The sequence below is a fragment of the Athene noctua genome, chromosome 1, assembly GCF_965140245.1.
Source record: "Athene noctua chromosome 1, bAthNoc1.hap1.1, whole genome shotgun sequence".
NCBI lineage: Eukaryota > Metazoa > Chordata > Aves > Strigiformes > Strigidae > Athene > Athene noctua.
The window spans coordinates 104,818,673-104,842,901 of NC_134037.1; the positions used below are offsets into that span (position 1 = coordinate 104,818,673).

General features: G+C 37.6%; 1 protein-coding gene across 1 annotated transcript in view; it reads left to right on the plus strand.

Moving 5' to 3' along the window:
- Positions 1–461: 461 nt before the first annotated feature.
- CENPF (centromere protein F) overlaps positions 462–24,229 on the plus strand; it is a 43,418-nt gene continuing 19,650 nt past the window's right edge. The window contains exons 1-9 of the mRNA XM_074926187.1: positions 462–623; positions 1,999–2,195; positions 4,391–4,506; positions 6,586–6,677; positions 10,151–10,418; positions 11,924–12,126; positions 14,807–14,932; positions 18,954–19,082; positions 20,674–20,796. Of these exons, the coding sequence (XP_074782288.1) occupies positions 462–623; positions 1,999–2,195; positions 4,391–4,506; positions 6,586–6,677; positions 10,151–10,418; positions 11,924–12,126; positions 14,807–14,932; positions 18,954–19,082; positions 20,674–20,796 (1,416 nt within the window). The remainder of the gene's footprint in view (positions 624–1,998; positions 2,196–4,390; positions 4,507–6,585; positions 6,678–10,150; positions 10,419–11,923; positions 12,127–14,806; positions 14,933–18,953; positions 19,083–20,673; positions 20,797–24,229) is intronic.

Below are 24,229 nucleotides of genomic sequence, written 5' to 3' on the forward strand. Positions count from 1 at the left end.
AAAAAAAATCTTAACTGCCACCTAAAACAAAGCCGTGAGTTTTTGTAAGGCTTTCAGGTTAAACTTCACCCAAGTACAACGTAGGCGTAAGTGCTAATGACTTTCTGTAGTGTGAACATCAAAATAAGATGTGGAGAGAAACTTTCTGAAATACAGCAGTCAAATACAGCTATAGGGATATAAACCCTGTTATTGTTAGGAGATTGAGTAACGTGAGGTTTTAAAACCTCCTCTTAACTGGACAGAAGTGTGTCAAAATAGGACCTAATAGTTGCCGTTTGGTATTTAGAGCTGGAAGCCTGCATGGTTGTGGAATACTGTATTCTGATCACTGCTAAGCTTAAAAATGCAGTTTATTTAAAGGGGAGGCTTATTTAACGTTTTTTAAGATATAATTATAGTTGTCTTTGTGTTTCAGGCATAGTGCTATACATCTTGTATTAAACAAGAATCCTGACAGTATGAGCTGGGCAGTGGAGGAATGGAAAGAAGGCCTCTCCCCCAGAGTCCTTCAGAAGATTCATGAGCTGGAAAGTCAAGTAGACAAGCTTAAAAAGGAGCGCCAGCAAAGACAATTCCAGTTAGAGTCTTTGGAGGCAGCTTTGCAAAAACAGAAACAGAAGGTAATGTAGATAGTGTGGTCATTTCCCTAAAATGCCATTCTCCATGCTAAAGACAATTATAAAGATTTATTATCTGGTTGTTGTTAGGGGGTTGGTCAGTGTTTTGCTTCTTACCACTCCCTGACTGAGAAGGTCTCACAGAAATATAAAGTTCTTATCTTCATCTTACTTCATACTCATCATATTCTTCTTTCTGTTTAGTTCTCACTGACTGTCAGTAGAATTCCTGCCTTCTATCCGTGTTTGGCATGATTGTCCATCTCCAGGTGTTTACTTTGAGGCTTTCCTACATCTGTTTATGATCAGAAAAAATAATTACTGTATTGTTATGCCTATTAAAAATCTTGATAATGATTAGGCCTGTGTTCTACAACAGAGCTGCACAGTTGACAGCTTTTTACTGTTTCACTTTGCCTGCAGATATCTATCATCTTTTACTTAGTTTATGTCATTCTCTGTTTTTTCATGGCAGAGACTCTATTTTGGGATTTGGTGTGGGGTTTTTTTTGTTATTTGGACTGTAATTTTACACCTCGTCTGACTCTACCCTGTCAGCCCTCTAGCCAGGAAACCAGAGACCCTCTTGGTCAGGGTCCTGCCATGTCTCAGATCAGAAGTGATCCATTTGTTTGAATTTTGTTTTGTAATGTTTGAACACTGCTTAGAGGCAATTTACAAAGGTTGCCTTTTATTCCCTTTAGGCTGCTACAACTTTCTAGCAAAACTTAAGACTAGTAGTTTTCTTTGAGTTTCTTCCTGTGAGTTTCCAGGTGCTTATTTCAACCACTTGAAGGAACTCCTGTGCTCCTCAGTCAAAAAGAAGGGGTGCGCTCGAATAGGTGTGCTTTAAAACTCTCAGAAGCAGCAGCAGCTAATACTCACTACTTTTAAGTCAAAAGAATAATGTTGTGCAAAGATGTTGCCTGCCCCTTAGAAGCTGGAGGGGAGAAGGACATCTCTGCTGCCAGGCTCTATTTCCAATTTCAAAGCGTGACTCTTGATAATTATTATGCATTCTTTACTGAGTCAAAGTATTCTGGTTGCTAAAGTTGATAGGCTGGAAAGAGAAGCGAGGTGATCAGTAAAGAATGTGGACTAGTGTGGGTTATTAGTATTTAAGGATTGATTTCTTTTTTTTTTTTTTGTGACCTTGTATCTAGTCAATAAACAAATTGTTGATGTCACTGAGTTGAATTTTAGGCAATGTGGTTTTGTTCACACTCAAGGATATTTAAACAGTGTATACATCTGAAGCTTTCAGAATTCTGTAATGCTAGGAAGAAAACAGCAGCATGTAAACTTGGTATTAATAATAATTGCACAGAAGTGTAGAGAGGACTTGAGACAATTTTGAAATGGTCTATATTCCACCTAGGTTGAAAATGAAAAAAACGAAGCTGCAACATTAAAAAGAGAGAACCAGAGCTTGATGGAACTGTGTGATAATCTTGAGAAAGCAAAGCAGAAAGTTTCACATGACCTTCAAGTAAAAGAATCTCAAGTCCACATTCAGTCAGGGCAGCTGAATTCCAGCAAGAAAGACATTGAACGACTAGAACAAGAACTGAAAAGGTGAGGACTTGCTCTATGGCTCTAACCTATGTGCAGTGGTTATTTTCTCATGTTTTGCTCATTTAACGTGTCCTTCATGGTCTTTTAGGTTTTTTTCTTTTAGATTTTATGACCAAAATCTCAAAACATCATCCTATTTTTATATACACACGTGCATATATGGACTTCTACATAAATCTGTGTGCCACTTGAAGCAGTTAGCACCCATAGTTCTTATTTAATTTTGGGGAATTTTGCAGTGCCATGTGAAAAGGGTGCCATTCATTCTGTGATTTATTTTTTTTTAACAAACAAACAAAAACTAGCACAACTGAGTTGCTTGGCAAAAGTAAGCTATAGAGAGCTTGGATTTGCAAGTAAAGTACATGGCCAATTCAGTCTGTAAGATCAATTCCACCGATAATACATGATCACTGGAAGAAGGGGGCGCAAACATCTATTGGAGTGGAAGAAAAAGCTGCCAAAAGCAGTGGTGCTGTGACTGAATCACAGAACCAGTTGCTTTGGTAAAGAAGTGTGTAATCTGTAACAGCTCAACTTTTCTCAGTAATAAGTGTTTACAGTATGTGTGTACTGTCTGTAGAGGTGGAATGCAATTCATACAATAAAAAAATCTGTAATGCAGACACACCTAAAAGTCTCTGTTTGAGGGTGCTACACAAAGGGAACAGTTACCCATAGTGGAGTGAATGTTGTCATCTGTTAAACTTGCTCTCATACTAGAGCCACCCTCCATTCTTGAAAAAAAGTATTTCTGAAAATTTGTGTGTGTCATTAAGGCTGAGTATCTTGCCTATGCAATAAACTATTGTGCTAGTACTAGTGATGTAGAATTACTGTTGCAGAGAGGAGGATTCTGTGATACCATTTTTTTTGTTTGGTTTTGGTTTGGTGGTTTTTTCTTATTGTCTGAAGTGTGTCTACTTCCTGTAACTTTTGGATGGTATGTGTGATCTAGCAGAAGCAAATAAAAGAGGAAGCTGTCTTGGTCTTTCTGGTTTCTCCCTCTGCCTATCCTCCACCCGTCCCACCCCAGCTTTGGAAAAACTAAAGGTAGTTCAAATATTCGACTGCTGTGAGAAGATTCTAAATTTCAACAAAACAATTTCTGCATGTAGAAACACCAGCTTTGTGTAAGGAGTTGCTGAGATCCCTCAGAGATGACTAGTGAGATTCAATAGGCTTGATAGAATCACTTGTTTTCTGTATCTGCTGTCACATGTTGGGCCATTGGTTGTGGGCTAAGAATATGTGTTCCATTTATCCATTCCCCAAATAAAGGCCAGTTTACTGAATTTCTCCTTCCCATTATATTACTTCATATAGCTGTATACTACAAGAGATCATCAGTTGCTACATGTAGTTTGATCTGGACAATCAGTTTCAGGTTTTTATTTGATTCTGTTTTGGTTTGTGCTGGTAACTGTTTGACACTTCATAGCAACTGAAAGTCCCCTGGGAGAGGCATTCTTGGTGTTGTGCTGTAAATGGGAGGGGGAAGTGGAAAGGGAGGTTGTGGAGTCACCGATGTGATGGACTGCAGTCTGGAACCACTGTCTGTGCTCTGGGTAGGATGAAAGTTGCCGTGTAACCTCCGAAGTAGTTATCTGGATTCACTGGATGAGCTTGTAATTTACCATGCTCACAAAAGCCACTGGAAAGGAGTCTGCTGTGCTGTTTTAGGTAGCAGTGAAGATGGTACATGTGAAAAATACACTGTCAGGTGGAGGGTATGCCCTTCCATTTTCAGGAGGTATGCATAAGTTTCTCAAAGTGCACAGTATCAGGACAGAATAAAAATATTTTTTACTGTAAAGATGCTTACTGAAGGGTAAGAGTTTTGCCAGTGTTTATGATGATTTGGGTGTGTTTAGCTGGACTACAGATTCATACAGTGAGATCTTAAGCATTTCTAACTTTTTTTTTTTTTACCTACTTCGGGTTTGTTTGGTTTTGGTTTTTAGCTTTGACTCCTATGTAACTTATTATATATGTCAAAACTCTAAATAAAATAAATTCTTCATATTTCTGTGTTATAGTACCTAAAAAATTTTTAGTGGATGTATCTTGACTTGATCTTGAAACTAAGTTCTTAAAATCATATAATTTACTTGTGTATTCCAGACTTTTAAAAATAGATAATTAACCATTTAGTTTCCATTACTGATTTCTGCTGCTGCTTCTTTCCTGAACAGATACAAATGTGAGCTTGAGAGAAGTCAGCAAACATCGATTGCAGGAGACTTATCATTCAGTGGCACTCCACAGAAAAGTTCTACTACTCCTTTAACACCAGTTCAAAGTCATAACGGTAAATTATTTTTTCTTCCTCTAGCACTGATAGTTAACTGTCAGTTTTCTTGGAAGGTGGAGAAGTATTTTGAACTTGTACTTGAACACTTGTACTGAATTGCCTACTCCCTATTATATAGCTTATTATGAGTATCTAATTCTAGCATCATGGGTTCCAAGTTTAAAAATTATTAGTGCAGATTGAACACTTATTGCAAATATTACATCTTTTCAGCACTGTGTTGATGGACATGGAACAGTAATAGGAATATCCATCAACAGACTGCAGCAATTTTTTGAATGCCTGTTCCTAGTGTCAGCTTTTCCCTTCATGGAGTGAAGAGCAAATTTCTTCCTTTGTATACCACGGGTACTTTAACTAAAGTTCAGTCAACAGTCACATGTGTTATTCTTTGAGAAAATTCTTTTTGTATTTAGACTATTATTGTGCATGATAATGTGCACAATTTATGCACTGTATCCATTTCAAAGTATCACTTCTATCTTCAAATTAGTGACATCAAATAATTTAAAAATATTTAAATGAACTGGAAAAGCAAAAGGAAGTTTCTTTAACTGGAAACCTTTTCTGTAGCCAGACACCTTTGTGCTGTCTATACTGAAAAACTTTGATGGATTCCATATTAGGCATGCTGTTTATATCTTACTTTGCTGTGAAGAAATGTTGAGTGAGTTTGGTATCTCAGTCTTACTCCAAGGGGAAATCAGAGATACTTTCTTGCACTCTTATTTCTTTTAATTTCTTTATATGTATCTGAAAAGGGGTACAGTAGTGGCAATGTCAAGCATTCCACTAAGCATGGCAATCCTGAAATGAGGATTAGATTAAAATGATTTAAATAACTCTATTTTAAATGGTATTGCTGGGGAGGTTTTTCCTTTGAAAGCTGAAATATTAAGTTCTTTAAGATCATGGAATATCTCAAATTGGAGGGGACCCATGAGGATTATTGAGTTCAACTCCTTGCTCCACACAGGACTACCTAAAACTAAGTCATATGACTAAGAGCGTCATCCAGATGCTCCTTGAACTCTGACAGACTTAGTGCTATGACCACTTCCCTGGGAAGCCTGTTCCAGGGACTGACCACCCTCTCAGTGAAGAACCTTTCCCTAATGTCCAATCTGAACTTCCCCTGATGCAGCTTCATTCCATTTCCTCATGTCCCATCACTGGTCACCAGAGAGAGGAGATCAGCATCTCCCCCCTGCTTCTTGAGGAAGCTTTAGTCTGTGATGAGGTCACACCTCAGCCTTCTCTTCTCCAAGCTGAACAAACCAAGTGATGTCAGTTGCTCCTCATAAGTCTTACCCTTGAGACCTTTCACCATCTTGGTTGCCCTTCTGTGGTTCCACCCTAACAGCTTGATGTCGAGGCACCAAAAACTGCACACAGTACTTGAGGTGGGGCTGCACAGTGCAGTGTAGAGTGGGACAACTGCCTCCCTCAGGTGCTCCCTAGAATGCTACAAAGTATTCTAGTTCTAGAACTTTCCCGAGAGAGTTGTAGAATTATATACAAATTCAAGAAGAAAGAAGCAGGACTTTTGTTTTGGACTAATATGCTCATTTTACAGTTTTAATGGCAGAATTCTAAATAAATTCTTTGTCCAATTCCTATTGGATCTGAAAGGAACTTGAAAAGCTTCAGCCTTATTTTCTGGTAGTTTCTTAGTAATATTAATGCTGTTGTGCTGTTGGTAGGAAAACTTTTCTGAAAAAAGTACCTAATCTATATGTATGTGTAGATAAAATGTAACACATCTAAGTTATGTATTTTTTAATGTCTATATTATATAGATACACATGTTTTTGATGGAGATAAAAAACCCTTCTGGCATTAGATCCTTAGTTTTAACAGCTGTGTATTCATTCTAATGTCAAATACCAGGTATCCACCCAGTGCACTTTTGAGGTCCTAAATTACTGACCATATTGCATATACTGTTGTTTCTTTCTCACAATCTAATACTTCTGATAGATGTTCATTTTATCATTCCTGTGATAGCAATAGGCTAGGAATGATTACCTATGTACTAAATCAGATTATGATGAAGTATTCATAATGTCTTTGTAGATGCTAAGTTTGAAGAACTAGAAGAAAAATACAAGAAAGAAGTACAAGAAAGAAAAAAGCTAGAATTAGAATTGAGAACCATCCAGATTAAGGTAAGTATGTCTTGAGAAGGATATATGTGATATCTAAGAAAGTAACTACTGAGGAAACTTGGAAAATGTAGTGGAAAACAAGTGAAATATATTGTACATATTGTACATCAGTTGGCAAAAAAAAAAGATAATCTGTGTGTACTACCATTCAGAAGTAATCTTGGAGAATCCAGAAAAGCTACCATAATTGAATAGCAAAGGAAAGAAGGATATTAAAAATGAGAACACATCCTTCAAAAACTGGAAGACTTGTGCAAGCAAGGACAAGAGAAAACAGTGTCAGTTTTGCTGAGTTAAATATGATAGGATAATAAAATAGCCTTGAAATGATTATGAGAAATAACTTGCCTAGCAAATAAAAACTAGTAAATTTTTCAAACACAAAAGTATTAGGGACTGCATTAGCGAATCTCTGAGGCCAGTAGGTGTGAAAGCCCTCAAGAAAAAAAGGGCCATTGCAGAGAAACTGAAATAATTTTTTTAATTTGGTATCTACTATCTCAAGGCTTAGAAAGTTTTCTATATCAGAGCCTTTCTTTATTGGAGTTGAATCCGTGGCACAGGCTCAAATTGAAAAGTCAGTAGTCTTAAAATAGATTGATAAAATGAATAATAATTAAAAAAATCACCAGATAAAGATAATATTTACCCATGAATTGATAGGGCACTTCAGTGTGGGACCGCTAAATCACTGTGATGTGCAACAACCCCCAGCAGCGCTACAGGCTTGGGGAGGAGTGGCTGGAGAGCTGCCAGTCAGAGAGGGACCTGGGGGTGTTGATTGACAGCCGGCTGAACAGGAGCCAGCAGTGTGCCCAGGTGGCCAAGAAGGCCAATGGCATCCTGGCTTGTGTCAGCAATAGCGTGGCCAGCAGGGACAGGGAAGGGATCTGACCCCTGTACTCGGCACTGGTGAGGCCACACCTCGATTCCTGTGTTCAGTTTTGGGCCCCTCACTACAAAAAGGACATTGAATGACTCGAGCGTGTCCAGAGAAGGGCAACGAAGCTGGTGCAGGGTCTGGAGCACAGGTCGTACGGGGAGCGGCTGAGGGAACTGGGGGTGTTTAGTCTGGAGAAGAGGAGGCTGAGGGGAGACCTCATTGCCCTCTACAGCTCCCTGAAAGGAGGCTGCAGAGAGCTGGGGATGAGTCTCTTTAACCAAGTAACAAGTGATAGAACAAGAGGGAATGGCCTCAAGTTGTGCCAGGGAAGGTTTAGACTAGATATTAGAAAGCATTTCTTTCCAGAAGGGGTTGTTGGGTGTTGGAATGGGCTGCCGAGGGAGGTGGTGGAGTCCCCATCCCTGGAGTTAAGAGTTGACATAGCGTTGAGGGATATGGTGTAGTTGGGAGCTGTCAGTGTTAGGTTAATGGTTGGACTGGATGATCTTCAAGGTCTTTTCCAACCTAGATAGTTCTGTGAACTTGTCACTTTCCAGTGTCAAGAGAAGAATGAAATAAGGATGATGACATTTTTTTAAAAAAAGCTTACAGTGCTGATTCCTCAACATGTGGTTTTGTCAGGCCAACTTTTTGTCCTGGGCAAATTGTTAGAAACTTAAAGCAATACAGTTATTGATGCAGATGTAGGTATGGTATATGAAGAACAGATGAACTATTTATTTGTAAAGGGAGATCATGCCTCACATTTTCAGAGATTTGTTTATTTGAAGAACAAATTAGAGTATGTGTGAGTTAAGTGTGACTCCGTATAATATCGTTGGACATCCACAAACCACTAAAAAACAAACCAGTTTTGTTAAGGAGGAGTTCTAGTGAATTTAAAGGTAAAGATTGAGGGCAATGGCAATAAATGGTCAGTTTTTACAGCTAGGGAATGATCAACTGTGGAGCATAAAAAGGATTGGTAAAGAGAACTCTGCTACTCAGCATATTCATTAGTGATCTGAAAAAGAGTTTAATAATATGATTGAAGACCACACAGTATTTTGTAATACTAGATAAATGCAATAATTAAGATGGTAAATAAAACTAGCTTTTTTTTATTTTACACTGAACTAATGCATCTGGAAAACATAATCTGAACAATGCATACCTGGTACATTCAGGCTCCAAATTTCATGAAATGATTCCAGGAAGCTGTTCAGTAATTATTGTGGCTAGTTGTCTGCTAACTTCAATGTTGTGTTCAGCAATGATGAAAAAGATTTTTTTTCTTTTACAAAATAATTAAGAATTAATGAGAAAATATTCTATGCCCATATATAGCCAAATGACTCTCACATCTTGAATATTCCTTGCAAATTCTGTTCATCCCCTCTGCAAACAGATATGGTAGAAGTGCATGGTACAAAGATAAGTGAGGATCAAGAGAGGGAACAGGGAATGGTAATTTTTCTACTTTTCATAAGGTATGCTTACAGTACCAGCTCTGCAGTCTCAGAACAAAAACTGTTTTATTACACTGTACTGTGTTAAGGGGCAGAACTCTTTGTCACAGAGCATTGTAAAAAGGCCAAAATGCAAACAGATTCAAAGGAGAAAGTACATGTAAAGGATTTCACTAAAAGTGATTATTAATTCCCCTTAATTTCCTGGATTCAAACTTTTGTCTTGGAAACTCTGTAAATTTAAGTGGCATATAAGGGGAATGATTACTATGTGCATAGTTAAGTTTTTATGCTTTTTATGTATAAACAGGTTTCTTTACAGGATTGGACAAAGCATTCTGGACTACATAGATTTCTGGTCTTAGCACGGCTGTTCCTGCATATGTTCTCTAGTTGGACTAGGAAGTCACAATGGCTATTACCTGGTTTAGGGCTTAAGTTTTTTTAAAAAATGAATTCAAATGAGAGGCATTTGAAAATCTATTTAAAAAATACAATGGGAGCTTTATTGTTCGAGGGGGTTTTTTTCACTTAAGGAGAAAAAAAACCCTAGTATTTTGTCTCTGTTTAATTTTTCTGTAGGAAAAGGCTGAAAACTGGTACCTGGCGTATTTTATTATTGCGATTTGGGGGTATTCTGCGTGCATAAGTTTAAATAAATCAGTCTTTTCTGAATTTACCTGTGTTTGTCCAGAAAAAAAAAAGTGGGTCACGTATCAGATATGTATAGTCTAGACTTCTATATTTCTTGCAGCTTACTTGTGTCAGCAGTTACCTGTAAAAATGTAAACAATTTTTAGAAAGGTAAATGATGGGATCTCTCTCGAAAAAGACAAAAAATCTGTGTATGTTACTTACAAAGATACACAGATTGAGCTACTTTTTGGAGATCCTGGTTTGTGTTTATAAGTATCATCTATTCTTGATATTTGGGCTAAAGTTATTTAATTTATCTAGTATAAAAACCAAATATATAAATTGGTAGTTTTCACTGGTGGATGATGTGATGTTATAAAAATGTGAGATGACCATGACCTATTATCTACTTAATGAAGTAATTATTTTGTTCTATGTTGGATATGGAGCTGTATAAATGTAGATCCTTTTTTTCTTGGGCACAGAAAATAAATCAGCCTCATCCTCAAAGTTGCTTGAGTCACAGGGAGATTGCTCGGCATCAGGCTTCCTCATCTGTGTTTTCATGGCAACAAGAAAAGACACCATCTAGAAATCAAGAAACACCTGCAAGGGGAAGTTCTACAACATCCTCTTTTCCATGGGAAAAAGAAGCAAATTCTAGTATAATATCGGAGAAGAATGAGTTTGACAACAGCTTTGCTGAGCATTGTAATTCTTCATTAATGATCCAGCTAAGAACACAGAACCAAGGTATCTGATACATTTCTTTAAAACCCAGAGACAGTCTCCTATATAGTTTCATGAAAGCTGGTGGGTGGATAGAAGAGGGGTATTGAAATTAGTGCTTTAGTGAGGAAAAGAGAAAGATACCTGTTGTTGCCTTTGGCAGCTAGCCCAGGTGGCTGCTGGTGTGTGTATTTTCAATGATCAGCTGGTACATAGAGATTAAATACAAGCTGTGGTATCTTTTACATAATGGGTGTGAGAGTTAGAAGGGAAGAGTTTGTATTTTAGGAGTGGGTAGGGGACATCATATAAAATGGCTTTCTCCAATAATTGCATTGCTTATGGAACAATTCTCTTAAAACAGAGTTAAACTCTTTAGGATTTCTTTACATCTCATGGTTAAATTCAATTATATTGGTTTCTTAATTTTTTTGACTCTTGAGGTTTATGGCTGAGCAATACTTGTGTTAAAAATTCATTGATTGAACATGCTTAATGCGTAACTGAGTTGGTGCATAATGGGTGTTCCTGGAAGCAGAGAATGAAGTATGATGTGAAAAGTACAATGAAAAAGCAAGATAGGATCTTGTATTATATATACTGACATGAAGAAATACTCATTCCTGGTATCTAATAGTGAGAAGAGAGCAAATAGTGGGTTTGTTGTGGATTTAGTGAACATTTACTTAAACCTACTATTTGGATCAGCTTTTCCACTAACTGTCTCTTGTAGAAATGTTTTACAAGTTCCTGTACTCTCCAAACTGTTTATTCAAATACATATATGTTAAACATCAATCTAGGCAGCATTTTCAACTTGGAAGCCGTATAAATTCAGCAGCAGAAACACAGTGGATAACACTCCCTATAGCTGACTAATGTTTTCTACTGCAAAATTATGTTGTGATTTTGGAAGGTAAAGTCTTGCTGATATATTGTGACAAGATTGGTTGGTTTTGCTTTATATGTATGTTGCTTTGGGACAGGAAGAAAGATTAAAATATAAAATACTGTATTTACAGATGCCCAGTAGCTGAAAAGCCTCTTGGCTTGGAAGCAGAGGCTCACAGTTTTCCCAAACAAATGTTTGTAGTGGATCTCTTTCCTTTTAATAATAATAATAATAATAAATTAAAATAGATATGTCGAGTGACATGTTTCTGTGTGTTTAAAAAACAACACATAAAACCAAACCATCAGAGGAACAAACTGTCTTTACCTTTGCAGCATTTGTGCCTGACCTCGCATTTTGCTGTGTTCTCATATATCGCGAAGTGGAAATCATTGATTTAGTTAGCTGTCTTTTGGTCTTGATAGTTTTAGTCATTGATGCAGTAGTAGAAGAGACTTGAAACTTCTGTTTTAGCTTGATGAATGTTTTATAGTGTGTCTGCCTGTGTGAGGAACTTGGGTGTTATCAACCATACTAAATATTTTAGAATGTGTAGACACTTGGAAGTTTGAGTACCTGGAAGGTGTACCTTTCGAAGCTGAAAGTATCCTTAATCTTTACTGTTTTTAAAATTCAGAATTAAATTCCACTGTTAAAGACCTAGAACAACAACTGCAAACTCAAGAGAAAGTGATGAAATCCTATATGAATAAACATCAAGAGACTGAACTGCAGCTGGACAGAATGAAGTTGGAATTAACAGAGAAGGATAAAGTTCTGAACAAAACCAGAGATAAATTGACTCACCTGAGAACTCAATTTGATCAAGCTACCACACAGGTAAAATGTGTTGCATCACACTTCTGCTGAGTGTCCTTACAATTCATTCCTAGTATTAATCTGTGTCAGTTTTCAGCCATTTTTGTAAGAACCAAGGTTCTCATATAAGTTTCTTGAGCATTTGCTGAGGATCAAGTTTTGAGAAGTATATGTTCATTTGGTATGTACTGTCTGTAAAAATGCAAATACTCGTAAGCAGTCACTCGTTTTCTGGAAGGTTCTTATACCACCTGAAGAAATATTTTCCATCCCCGGGCAAGATTGACTGGAATTCTGAAAAATATTTTCTGATCAAGTTGCATAGAGCAACAATGACATCTGGTGGCAAGTTCTGGCCCTAAACAGACTGTCATGCAACTTTAGGCAACAGATACTAATTTTTTGCCATACTACATAATGTTGTGGGGACATAGTTTTTGGACTGTAAATTGCTTTTGTAAAATAAAATCTAGGTTAAAATGCCATGCAAGATTGAGAATGTACATAGTTTCTAAAGAGGATTTCATGACCTAATCATAAGGAGTTTGGATTTATAGTGGAAAACTGTTAGGACAGTACAATTTACTTAGTCAAGAATTTACAGAGTGTATTTAAATGCATACATATAAAAATGTGAAATAGTTCAGTTTTTTGCTCGTAATCATGCAAAGAAGAGAGTGCCAGTGGTTAAAATTGTTTAATTCAAACTGCAGATGGTAAAAAGTAAGAAGTTTTCTCTTTTTTTCTTGTTTAATGAAGCTACATTACCTTCCTAAAGTCCTTCACAGTATTTGACAAATTTGAAAGTCATAATTCCTTGATTCTTCATATTTCCCTGTATCTTTTTAGCTTTTTTTCTGCTGCTTTGATTCATCTACAGGTAGGAAAAGAAGATGCTTCTGTATGTATTTTCTCAGGGTATAGTAATTGTTACCCATCTTTGTCAGCAAGTCTCTACATGGTACTTAAGTATATTGGAAAACTGCTGTTTCCTACAACTCCTGTGTTGGTCCTTAAACGTTTGCACGTTGAGGTTTAATCAGTCTGTCTCTTGAGAGAGGCAGCATCATTCAGCTATTGCTAGCTCTGTGAGGAACTCATTTTGGGGAAGTCTTGACTTGGGAGTAAGGTAAAATTTTCTTAATACAGTCCATTGACTGCATAAAGGCACTGTCATCACGGTGAATTTGTGGGAAGACAGCTGACCCAGCCTAACAGCTCAATTCCTCTGTAAATGTCTTTAATTTATTTGATTCCCCAAATTATTTGATTCAACTTCCTAAATGATTAGAACATTACGTATTTAATTTTGCCTTGTTAATTTTCTATGGGTTTGAGAGCTGAATTGTTTCACTAAGGAATCAAAGGGGCATTAAATCTAGCACAAGGGAAGGGGTGAGGTTATATAGCTAGGAACACGCCTGGGGAAGGACAAGGAGGAGTAGGACTAACTGGACCCATTTGAATTGAGGTGCAGCGCAGCATCTTGTCTCAGAAGGTTCCTTTGGTCCTGCCATCTGAAGGTTGCTCCTTTCTATTCTGTTTCTTCTTTCTTGCACTGGAACTTGATCTCTGTCTGCCCTGCAGGCTTTGGATGTAGCACTGCACTGAGATTCTGGATTTTAGTTTTCTGCATTGTAGCCTGAATTTAATTTAGGCACACCCCTTGTGTGCTTCTCTGTCACTAGTGCTATTCACAGACCTCGACCATAGCACCTCCTCTGTGCTATCAAGTGTATTCACATCTTGTGAGGTCTGCAGCCTTTCTGCAGGCAAGTTCACATGTGATCTTAGAGGAGCTCACAATCCCTGCAGTCTATGCTGAATAACCAGACATCCCAATATTACTACCTGCTTCTTATTTCCTTATGACACAGGTGGACTATTGTTTCACTAACTCATTAAACAGCCCTTGTTGCTGGAAGAGTCCTGTTCACCCTTTGCCATTTTTCTTACCCCCTGGGGGAAAAAAAAAAGTACGTATTTTGCATTAACAGGCTGGTTTTGGAAAAAAAAAGGCGTTTTTCTGTTAAGGGAGTTAAGAGACTGCAGCAATGTTCACCTAGGGAATGTAGCGTTATCTAATTCAGTTTATTATGTTAATAAGGTGATATACTCTTAACATGGAGGTTAACCTAGAGCATCATCTACTGATTATTTTTTTAATTGAAGTTTCAATTGTGAAAAACATTCTTTTGTTGTTGAAGTAGACTAAGATAGTTGTCTCTTTTTTTCTATCCAAATCAGTGTGCTGAATCACTCAAATTAGTGAAATATCCAGTTATTTTCAGTTGAAACATGTAGATGTTTAGCAGTTAGTGATTATTCTTTAGTTCATAGTAACATGAAGTACTGAATATTTTATCTGGTTTTAGTGTCAGATGTAGTACATTTCTGTAGACTGTCAAAGGTATTGATTTTCTGAAGATGTTCTTATTGTGTATGTACACCTTACTATATATATATAAAAGTATATATGTTCTCTCTATATATGTATTCTCACTAACATAAGCAAGTATGAGTTTAGTACTTTGGATTGCTAAGAATTTATATGGTACCAGCTAAAGTTACACTGTAGGTTATATGAATGCTAGAACAACTGTAGTAGATTAAATCAATCTCTTTATATGAATGCATATAAATGTAAATAAAATGTCACTTGAAATTTTAACACTTGTAATTGATAACTAAATTACTATAGGTCCAAATGATGGAGCAAAAGGTGAAACGATTGTCAGAAGAACTGAATTGCCAAAGACAAAATGCTGAGAGTGCTCGTCAGTCCTTAGAACAGAAAATAAAGGCAAAGGAGAAGGAATACCAACAGGTAAGGCAAGAAGCACTTCTTAATTTTGACTTCCTGAGGAGATGAAATCACATGGCTTATTTTGTGTATCTGCTTTTCAGTTAATTGCAATCACATTTGCTGGAGAAGTAAGAATTGTAAAGGTAATTGAAAACATCCCAATAGAGGGAAGAGGCTGTTGGAGAGATGGAGAATTATGTTACTATTCACTAGACATAGAAAGTATGTGAGAGATCTAACTGAGATACAAATTCATGAGAAACTAGGCTTCATTGTTCACAGAATTATGTATATGTGAGTTCAAACTTAACTGATGCAGTTATTTCTGTGGAATCTGAGTTAATTTTTCATGCATCTTGCACACAAGAAAATAATTTCTTTAGGATGATGTCTCTATTCTATTTTTGGTTCATGCTCAGAAGATGGCAAAATAGAGAACTAGAATATATGTCTTCTGTTTCCTTTGTTCCAGCTTTTTCAGAAAGACAAAGTGTAGCAGTATCCCAGGAACTTTTCTAGCTAGAAGATTTGGATTAAGTCTAAATATTTTGTACTTTTCTTTTTAAGCTTAATACAATCTGTGTTAAGAAATACAAGACATAGATTTGGAAGTGATAGTGCCAGTTCAGATGAGTGTTTTAAGTTTGCTTTGGGGAATTGGGTAAGGGCATTGCTCTGAAGAAGACTGTTCTGTGAAATGTTTAACCTGAAACCTTTTCTCCAAGGCATATCCAGAAAATAAAATAACTGGCAGAGGAATTCTGCTGGAGTGGCTGACTGTTACATGTTTTTATGAAGTTTAATATTCATTTACTTATAATATTTGACTGTTGAGTCCAGTTCAAAGACTCTGTTTTACTGGCATCCAGATTTGTGTAATATTGTGGAAATTCTTATCTCTGCATTTTTCTCAGGGAGGGATTCTTCCCTTCTGTGAAACCTAGATACTGGTGCTCATCCTGCTGAATTCCATCCTGTAAAGCCTTGTTGGTGTGTTCCTCATTACACTTCTGTTTCCAGAAGGCCAGCAAGATCCAGGAATGTATTTAATGAACTTTCAGGAAGGCCTGAGAAGCTCCAGGCCTTGTTCTGAAATTGTAGCACAGGCCAGTTTCAGAGTTGCACTTGCATCAGAGCATGGTTTCCAATGTTCTTTCTTGAATTTTATTTGTTTCAATCCAAGCTTCAAATTGAAAAGGTGAGATTCATACCGCCTTCAGACATCTGCAAACAGTATAAGCTTGTTACTTAAGCCTCTACTCTGCAGAGACAGAGGCACCTTCAGAAGGCAGGTTATTCCAGACACCTTAGATATTGATCTTAACTCTGGAGCTATTGTTTGCTTGCTGGCAATGGAGCCAGTTTTAGCTTAGATGGGCATAACTAATTTTTTGACATCTAAAACTAGACTAAGTACTTTTTTTTTTTTTTTTTAGCATTCATCGAAAGAAAGGTTTTCTGCAGTTTCTCTTATACTGTAACACATAGGGCTTAGAAAGCAGGGTCTTTTGAGTCCATCAGCTTTATAAATAATTATTGGAATGCTTTGGGACATAAAGCCATTGAATTCATAATTTCATTAATGAATGCACTAGGGTCCAAAGGGCCTTCTTGCATGAGCTCAGGAAATGCTCCTGACCAGCGGTTTGTAGAAGAGCCCTTTAGAGCTAATACATACTTTACTCAGCATTAGTTAGTGGTGTTACTAGGTACTGTGACACCCAGCCAGTGTCACATCTTTCATTTCTAAATTGTACAGTGCTTCTGTCACCTTGTGTGGGATTGCAGTTGTAGACTTATCTATATTGGGTTCTGTGTAGAAAAATGCTAAATTATATATGTACACACACATATTAACATTGACCTTTCTGGGTTTACTATTTATGATAGTCCTATGCTTATCCCTATTTTCCCTGTGCTGTGGTTTGAGCTCAGTGGGTAACTGAACACCATGCAGCCATTCACAGCCCCCTTTCCCCCCAGCACTGAGAAGGAGGGAAACAAAAGACCCAGGAAGGGATGATCTCCTCCTTTAAGGCACAGACAAAAGATGGACTTGTTAGGGGAAGAAAAAAAGAACATAATACAGACACTAACAACAGCACCACTTAACAGAGTGGGACCATGAGAAGCATTACCACATCTTGAAAACACCTTCCCCCATCCCTCCCTCTTCCCGGGCTCAGCTTTGCTCCCAATACCTCTACCTCCTTCCCTGCAGTGGCACAGGGGGCACGGAATGGAGGTACAGTCAGTCCTGCTGCTTCTTTCACCTCAGTGGGAGGAAATTCTGGCACTCCTTCCCTGATACAGCATGATCCCACTCTCACAGGAGACAGTCCTCCACAAACCAACTCCGACATGAGTCATCCCCATGGGTGTGTGGGTCCTTGCCATGTGTTGCAGTCCTCCCAGTGCCAAACTACAACAGCAGGGCCTTCTTCCCACAGAGTCCTGGCCCTCTTTGGGCGCAGTCACCTAGGTTGGTGTGGAGCCCCCACAGGTCACAAATCAGTATCTGCTCCACCGTAGACCCCCATGGATGGTGGTGGGGTAGGGCCCTGCTGTCTCACCATGAGATATAGGGCGGCTCTGCTCCAGCACACCTCCCCCTTTTCTCCTCCTTTCTTTCACTGACGTCAGTGTTCGCACAGATGTTCTCCTTGCAACTCCTCCTCACAACTCCTCCCAGGTTCCTGTTCTTAAATATGCTATCTCAGAGGTGCAGCTAATTGGCCTGGCCTTGGGGCAAAGGTGGGTCCAACTTGGAGTCGGGGAGCTTTGAGAAGCTTCTTACAGGGGGCCACCGCTGTAACCCCCTCCCCTGCTACCAAAAAAGCCCCCAACTCACTCAAGCCAGGACACCCTGATAAACAAGAGTTTTTTGTTTACTGGATGCCTTACTGGTGTAGGAAGTACTTCGGCCTCTTGTGCTGTTTTTGCTCTTGAGCAGAATGTAAGAGGTGCTGACATTTCACACATACGACAGACTAAAATACTGACTTGTCTGTAGGGGGTTCACGCACCTGGAAGCCAGAGCCACATTGCAGAAAATGCCAGGTCCAGTTCTGTCACTGGGAACATTTCCTTTCTTTGGTTTTTTTTGTGTTTTTTTTCTTTGTTTCATTTTGTTTCACTGGTGGCAGTATGGTACTGTGTCTTTTAGTGAAGCAGCTTGTCTGTATGAAGTAACTATGCCTATATTTGAAAACTAATAAGATAAGCACAAGAGCTTTATTGCCTTTTCCCCTTCACAAGGATTTTACATTTGTTAGTAGAGCATATTGCAACTTTTGCACAGCGGTTACTGCTGGTAAATATCCTGGGTTTTTTCCTTCATTGCTTTTCATTATCCTCATTCCTCTTACTGTTTAACATACTAATAAACCTCTGAAATCTGTGCAGAATCAGAACTGTAAGATCCAAAGGCATAGGAACAGGCCTTGTGAGACATGACAAGTACAGCTGTTTATCCTAATGGCTGCCTACTTGGCATGTCATAAGATCCACATGAACTATATTGTCCTACAGATTTCAGGAAGTTTGTTTTGAGAACTCTATTTTTTGTGCAGTTTTCGTGACTGCCCTTGTAAGATTATCTTGTTGCTCAGTCCTATGCTAGGTATTATTGTAAGACAATTTTAAAATTTTTTCTAGAAAAAACAAAATCAGCCCTGTAGTATGTATAGTATAGTAAGTAAATAATAGTAGAGATTAGTTTGTCCACTTGCAGTGTAATGTAATTCTTATATGAAACATCTTTAAGATGAAGAATTTTAATACCATTACTTTCACTAGTTTTATTTTTTTCCCCTTTCTGCGATAGGGATGTTGCTGTAATGGAGTTTTTAAGCAGATGATGTAAATGGGATTAAGGCCATTCTTGCCCGTGTGACATTTGCTGTATGCACCAATGTTGGTTTTAAACTCTGAGCAGGCAGTATTTGCTAATGAAAATCAGTTGTTATTGTTCCAGTAACCAAAACAGAGACTTGTTGCTGTTATGTGTTTATTTCTTTGCTACTGTACCACTGTTTTCTAGGAACTCTCTTGTCAGCAACGTTCCTTACAAACACTGGATCGGGAGTGCAACCAGATAAGAAACAAACTGAATCAGGAGCTGCAGCAAGCCAAAAATGACTTCAACGCTCTCCAGGCAGAATTAGACAGAGTATGCTTTTTTAATATGAAAATCTTCTACTAGAGCTGGTATTTAGTTGTCTCAGCAGTACTGCCTTAATTATAAGTAAAGCAAAAATAGTTAATGCGGGGACTTGTATTAATGTTTTGTACAGTTTGTATTACCTGTTTTGTATTTACCATTTCTCACTGAAATACTATGTATTTAAATGTGAATTACAGTCTTTTAAAAGTTTGAGGCTAGCTCACTTCCCAGAGACAAGGAGATGTGAATGCAGAACAGCACACCTAAAATAAATCCGTTTGAGAGGGTAGCAGCCAAGACTGATCACAAGAGGCACCTTATATAGAAAATGTGCAGAGGTGAAGGTTGATGATAGAGCTAAACTGATTATCAGGTAGGTGCTCTTTGGACCAGCCTCATTTCATATACCCTGGTCACGTGCTCCTCGTACTTCTTTTTTAGCAGTGCTCTACCCCTCATGTGACCCTGCAGAGAGCTGATACAGGAGCAAAAAGAGCAAAGAAAAAAACTATATATAAATTTGCGTGTGTGTACACAGGCACAAGTGTTTGCTATCAGTTTAACTCCCTGAACTGGTTCTCCACAAAATCAGATGAGTGTCGGGGCTTATGTAATGAGGAACATCAGTATGAAAGAGGTCTTCCACAGCTTTGGCAGCGACTAGCTATTAGAACATGAGTCGTCACAAACCCACAGTTTTTAAGGAAGTTAGAAAGCAGCACAAGCCTGAAGAGTGGGTGACCAGAAAAAGGGTATGTTTAAAAGCCTCAAAAATCTCTTGAGAGCAGCTATAAAGCAGTAGAGTTTACTGAACTGCTGAAAAGGGCCATAAGTTTTTGAAAGCTATATTGAGAAGCCCCATTAGAAGGCAAGCTGAACTGAAACAGCATTTCTAAAACTGACAACAGATTTCTTGCAGGTTTGTTTTATTTTAGAAATATGGGAATACATTCAGTCAAATGTTTTCAGTGGAGGTTTCTTTATATGCACATTCTTTAGCATATGGTTACTGAAGAAATTGATTTCATAGAGAGAAAAATACATGCCTTTTAGTTCTTCAAGAAAGCTAATTTATTACCCAATGACCTCAAAGTAGACTTTTTTTTTTCCTTTTTTTGGACCTGTTAATGACGTTTCCTTCCTTTTTGATCTGGAACATTTTGAAATCTGGACTACTTTGAAAGAGCTAAAACCTGTTCAGTTTTCTTAAAATATGTATCAATGGACCAGTAAGTACAGTTACCATCCTAACTTTCTGATTCTCCTAGTTGAGCAAAAAGGCTATTATATTCCCAATCTCATTTGTATCCTACAGATATCATTGTAGTGATGTATCTCCAATCTCAAGACAGTCTAGGAACAGATGTGTTTTCGAGACATACTATCTTTTTTGGTCAGAGGCAAAGGAGTGGAAAGGCAGTCAGTAGCTATTTTCTAAACCACAGTAAAGCAACCTTAGGTTCATGGTGAAGTATCATAATGTAGTTTCATTTTGTAATAGAGTGTTGGAGTTCATGAATGGGAGGGATTTTTTTTTTTTTTAAAAAAAAGTTATATATACCTGTGAATGAAATGTCGATTTTCAACATTCTTACAGGTAATGGCAGTTAAGCAACGCTTGGAAAATGATACCAGTGATCTCACCCAGAAGCTGTGCAGAGCAGAGCAGGTTTTATTAGCAGCCCAAGCTAAGGAAACTGATTTGACAAGAAGATTTGAGGTAACCAATGCAGACGAATAGTTCATAGAATTAATAGCATAAATTGTCACTCTGTAAACATTAATCCTGTCGAGCATTAACTCACATAGCGTATTTTCTTTAAACACTTCTATGGATTATCTTAATAATGTATCTTAGTTGTTATACAAAATGAGGTCTTAAGTAACATCATGTAGATTAATGCAATTTGTGGAATTGGCTGCGTGGTTAGGATTCATTGCTGTAATGCTGCTGATATGGTTCTAGTTCATGTTGGACTTATCTTTTATTAAACATAGGTTTTTGTTTCAAGAGATTCTTGCTTTTGGTCCTGAAATAAAAATATATCAATGCTTGTCTGATTTTAAAAGTAAATTCTAGTATCATTGACTACTGCTTTGATGCATGCTGCCAAATAGCAATTTTGTACAAAGACTTACTATATCCTCTTTTTTGTAAAAAAAGCATTTTTCTTAGAAGAAATACAGTTCAACAAATATACACTTCTGTAAAAACTTTCCCCCAAATGAAGATAAATTCAGAGAAGTCTTTGGATGCTGCTGTACTATGTCATATTCACACATGGAGAAATCTTTTCACTTTAATGTCTCCTTTGTCTTCTCAGTTATACTGTTGTGCTTTGGCGATTAGAGAAGCTACACTTGAGATTGCTACAGTTGTGCCACTATAGACCTCTCAATGGAAATTTTATCCTTTATTTGGAGAATCAGAAGTAAAAAAGAAAGAGCTCAATACCCATGTAATCCATTGTCACAGTTTGTTTTATTTAAACACTTATTTTGCTTGTTGCCTGTTGTCATGAGCAGATATAAAATAATCTGGCATCATTTCTGCCAAAAATTTACCTGTCAAAATTCTATGAACAAATTTAAAATTAGTGGGTTTTGTTCAGATCAGCACAAATGTTGGTCCAGCTTCAGTATATTGTGAAACTCTAGGTATATTGTTGCTGGTAGATTACAATATCTGGGAACATTCCCAGCTATTGGAATGTGACTATTTATACTGTTAATTGTTAGAACAGCACTTTTCATGGCTTTGGCTCAGCTAACTAGCACTTTTTCATACAGTTCCCAGGCACAGTTTGGGAGTTTGCATGAGCCTGGGACCATTCCCAGCAAGTGGTTTGGTTAGAGCCACCTGTTTTGGAAGATATAGAAGGCTTTAGTGGTACAGATAGAAACTGTTACATGCCACTTGGTCTCCATGCCAGATAATGGTCCTTGAAGCCTATGTCATAAATAAATGTTACCCGTGCCTTCCAGTGATAAGGCTAATCAAGATAATTTTTGTTCTCCCAATGTATCCCAGAAGAGGAAAGCCTCCATTAAGGCTTTGCATGTTCTGAATGTAATCTTTCATATTTTTAGAAAAAGAGTAGTTTATATTGGATATTGTGGGCTTGTGCACCTTCTGGCTTTGAAATTATGGAGTGAGGTTAGATCTGATATGGTTTTTTGAGATCCAATTGTCAGAGAGCATCTAATCTGTGGAAATACCTTTTTTGCTGCAAATCCTTGGGAGAATTTAATTTTATCTGTCAGTCTTGTATCTACCTTACTAGGCTGTACCTATAGTCATTTTTTTCTTCATATTTGTTTGTCTTGGTCAGATGGTTGGAACAGCTGGTGACAGTGATGTTGTATTAGAATGTGACCAATAAATTTATAAAGAAGCTTAATCTTGGTGAGATTGTAATATTTGAAGAGTTCAGTAACACTTCTCTGTTTTAAGACTTGAACATGAGAAAGCATGGTACATGTCAGCAGAATTTAGGGCATGGTTTGTCTTCCTCACTCATAAATAGGTATAATGCAAAAAATTGCACTGAATTGTTTTGACGTCTTGGAGGATTTGTTGACAGTAGAGGGTTTATAGCAAAAGAAAACAAGGGTGAGACTGGCATTTCTTTCCCTTTGTTAAATGGAAATTGCTGTGGTTTTACACAGATGGTCTAACTACCCAGTGGAGAATACAGTTGTTTTCCACTGGTTAATCCACCGCTGTGTTTAGTCCTTACTGTATAATAAGGCTGGTGTTCAAAAATGTTGCGAAACAGATATACTTGTGAGACATACAGGATATGCTTAGTCTAAGGACTACTAAACTTTGCAGTGGTGATATCTTGTTAGCTTAACAATTATGGCTTCCTAGCATATGGCTTACATTTTGATGGTGCAAACAAGCCCATATCTATACTTGGGAAAATTGCTCAAAAGCCTGCCCCGTGAAGAGTTTCTTCAGAATAATAGTGCCACCTGTATATAGGTTTTGGAACTTACTTTCGTTTGGTTTTTGCTTTTTTGAAGGGACAATTGCAGAATGACTAACTGGACTAATACGATGTACAAGTAGAATCAATAACTGGATTGAAACCAAATTTATTCTTTTGCTTATAGCTTTGGCAAGTTAGCCCATTAAATGATGGGTTCTGGGGTTTTGCTGAGTGCTGCTTATTGGGAATGTTTGCACCAAATCAAAATAACTGGACCTTTCAGCCATTTTAATTGCTTCAATTTGTTTGTTTTTCTTTCTGTAGATCACCCTAGATTTTTCTAATGATCAGGCTTGTTTAGTTCATCTACTTGTATTGTGTCTGCTTATGGCGCTTTGAATATAAGTAGTTTGGACACTTACACTTCTTTGAAAAATTAAGATTACTAGAAAACTTTCTTCATTGAAACTTACATGTGACTTGTTTTTTGATTTATTTTTTTTTTTTTTTTTTTTTTTAAACTGTGGGTAGGGAAGGCTATGAGTAGAAGGGAAGTTAACTGTTAGTGACAGTGACAATTTTAATCATGTTCTGAGGGTGATTTATGTTGTTGCAAAAACAAGCTTGCCATGCCAGCAAGCTTTTAATTTTTTTCATCCAGACCTTTCCATTTCTTGAGTTTGGCTTTTGTGAATTGCTGCCCATCTGCTAGTAGTAAATGGGTGAATAATTGACGGCCTGTTTCCAATTGGGCCATGCTAGTTCCATGCCATCTGTTGTCCAGCAGCACAGGAGTTTGGAGAAAAAGGATTAGTTTCCTTAAAAGGACTTTTATTTGGCTTCCTAGATGCAATGTAGTTACATAGTTTTGTTTGTGTTTGTTTGGGTTTTTGGTTTTTAAACTCAATTTATTCAGAAGAAAATACTCTTTAATGGCAAAACAACACTTTGAAAGAGTAAGCACTTATAAATAAGATTTGACCAGTGTTGCCATGATGATGATATTCAGTGGAAAGAGAACTTGTCCCTACATGAGGTGATAGGCAAAATCTGGTCTATAAATTTCTTGTTAATTTTGATGCCATTGCAGGGATTCGTTTCATTTGTTGCTTTGGGAATGTAGCCTAACTTCATCAGCTCAGATTTTGTAGGATGTGTCCTGTTCTGTCTTAATCTGTTTGGGGCAGGTGATGTGGAGCTGTTTGCTCTGTGCAAACA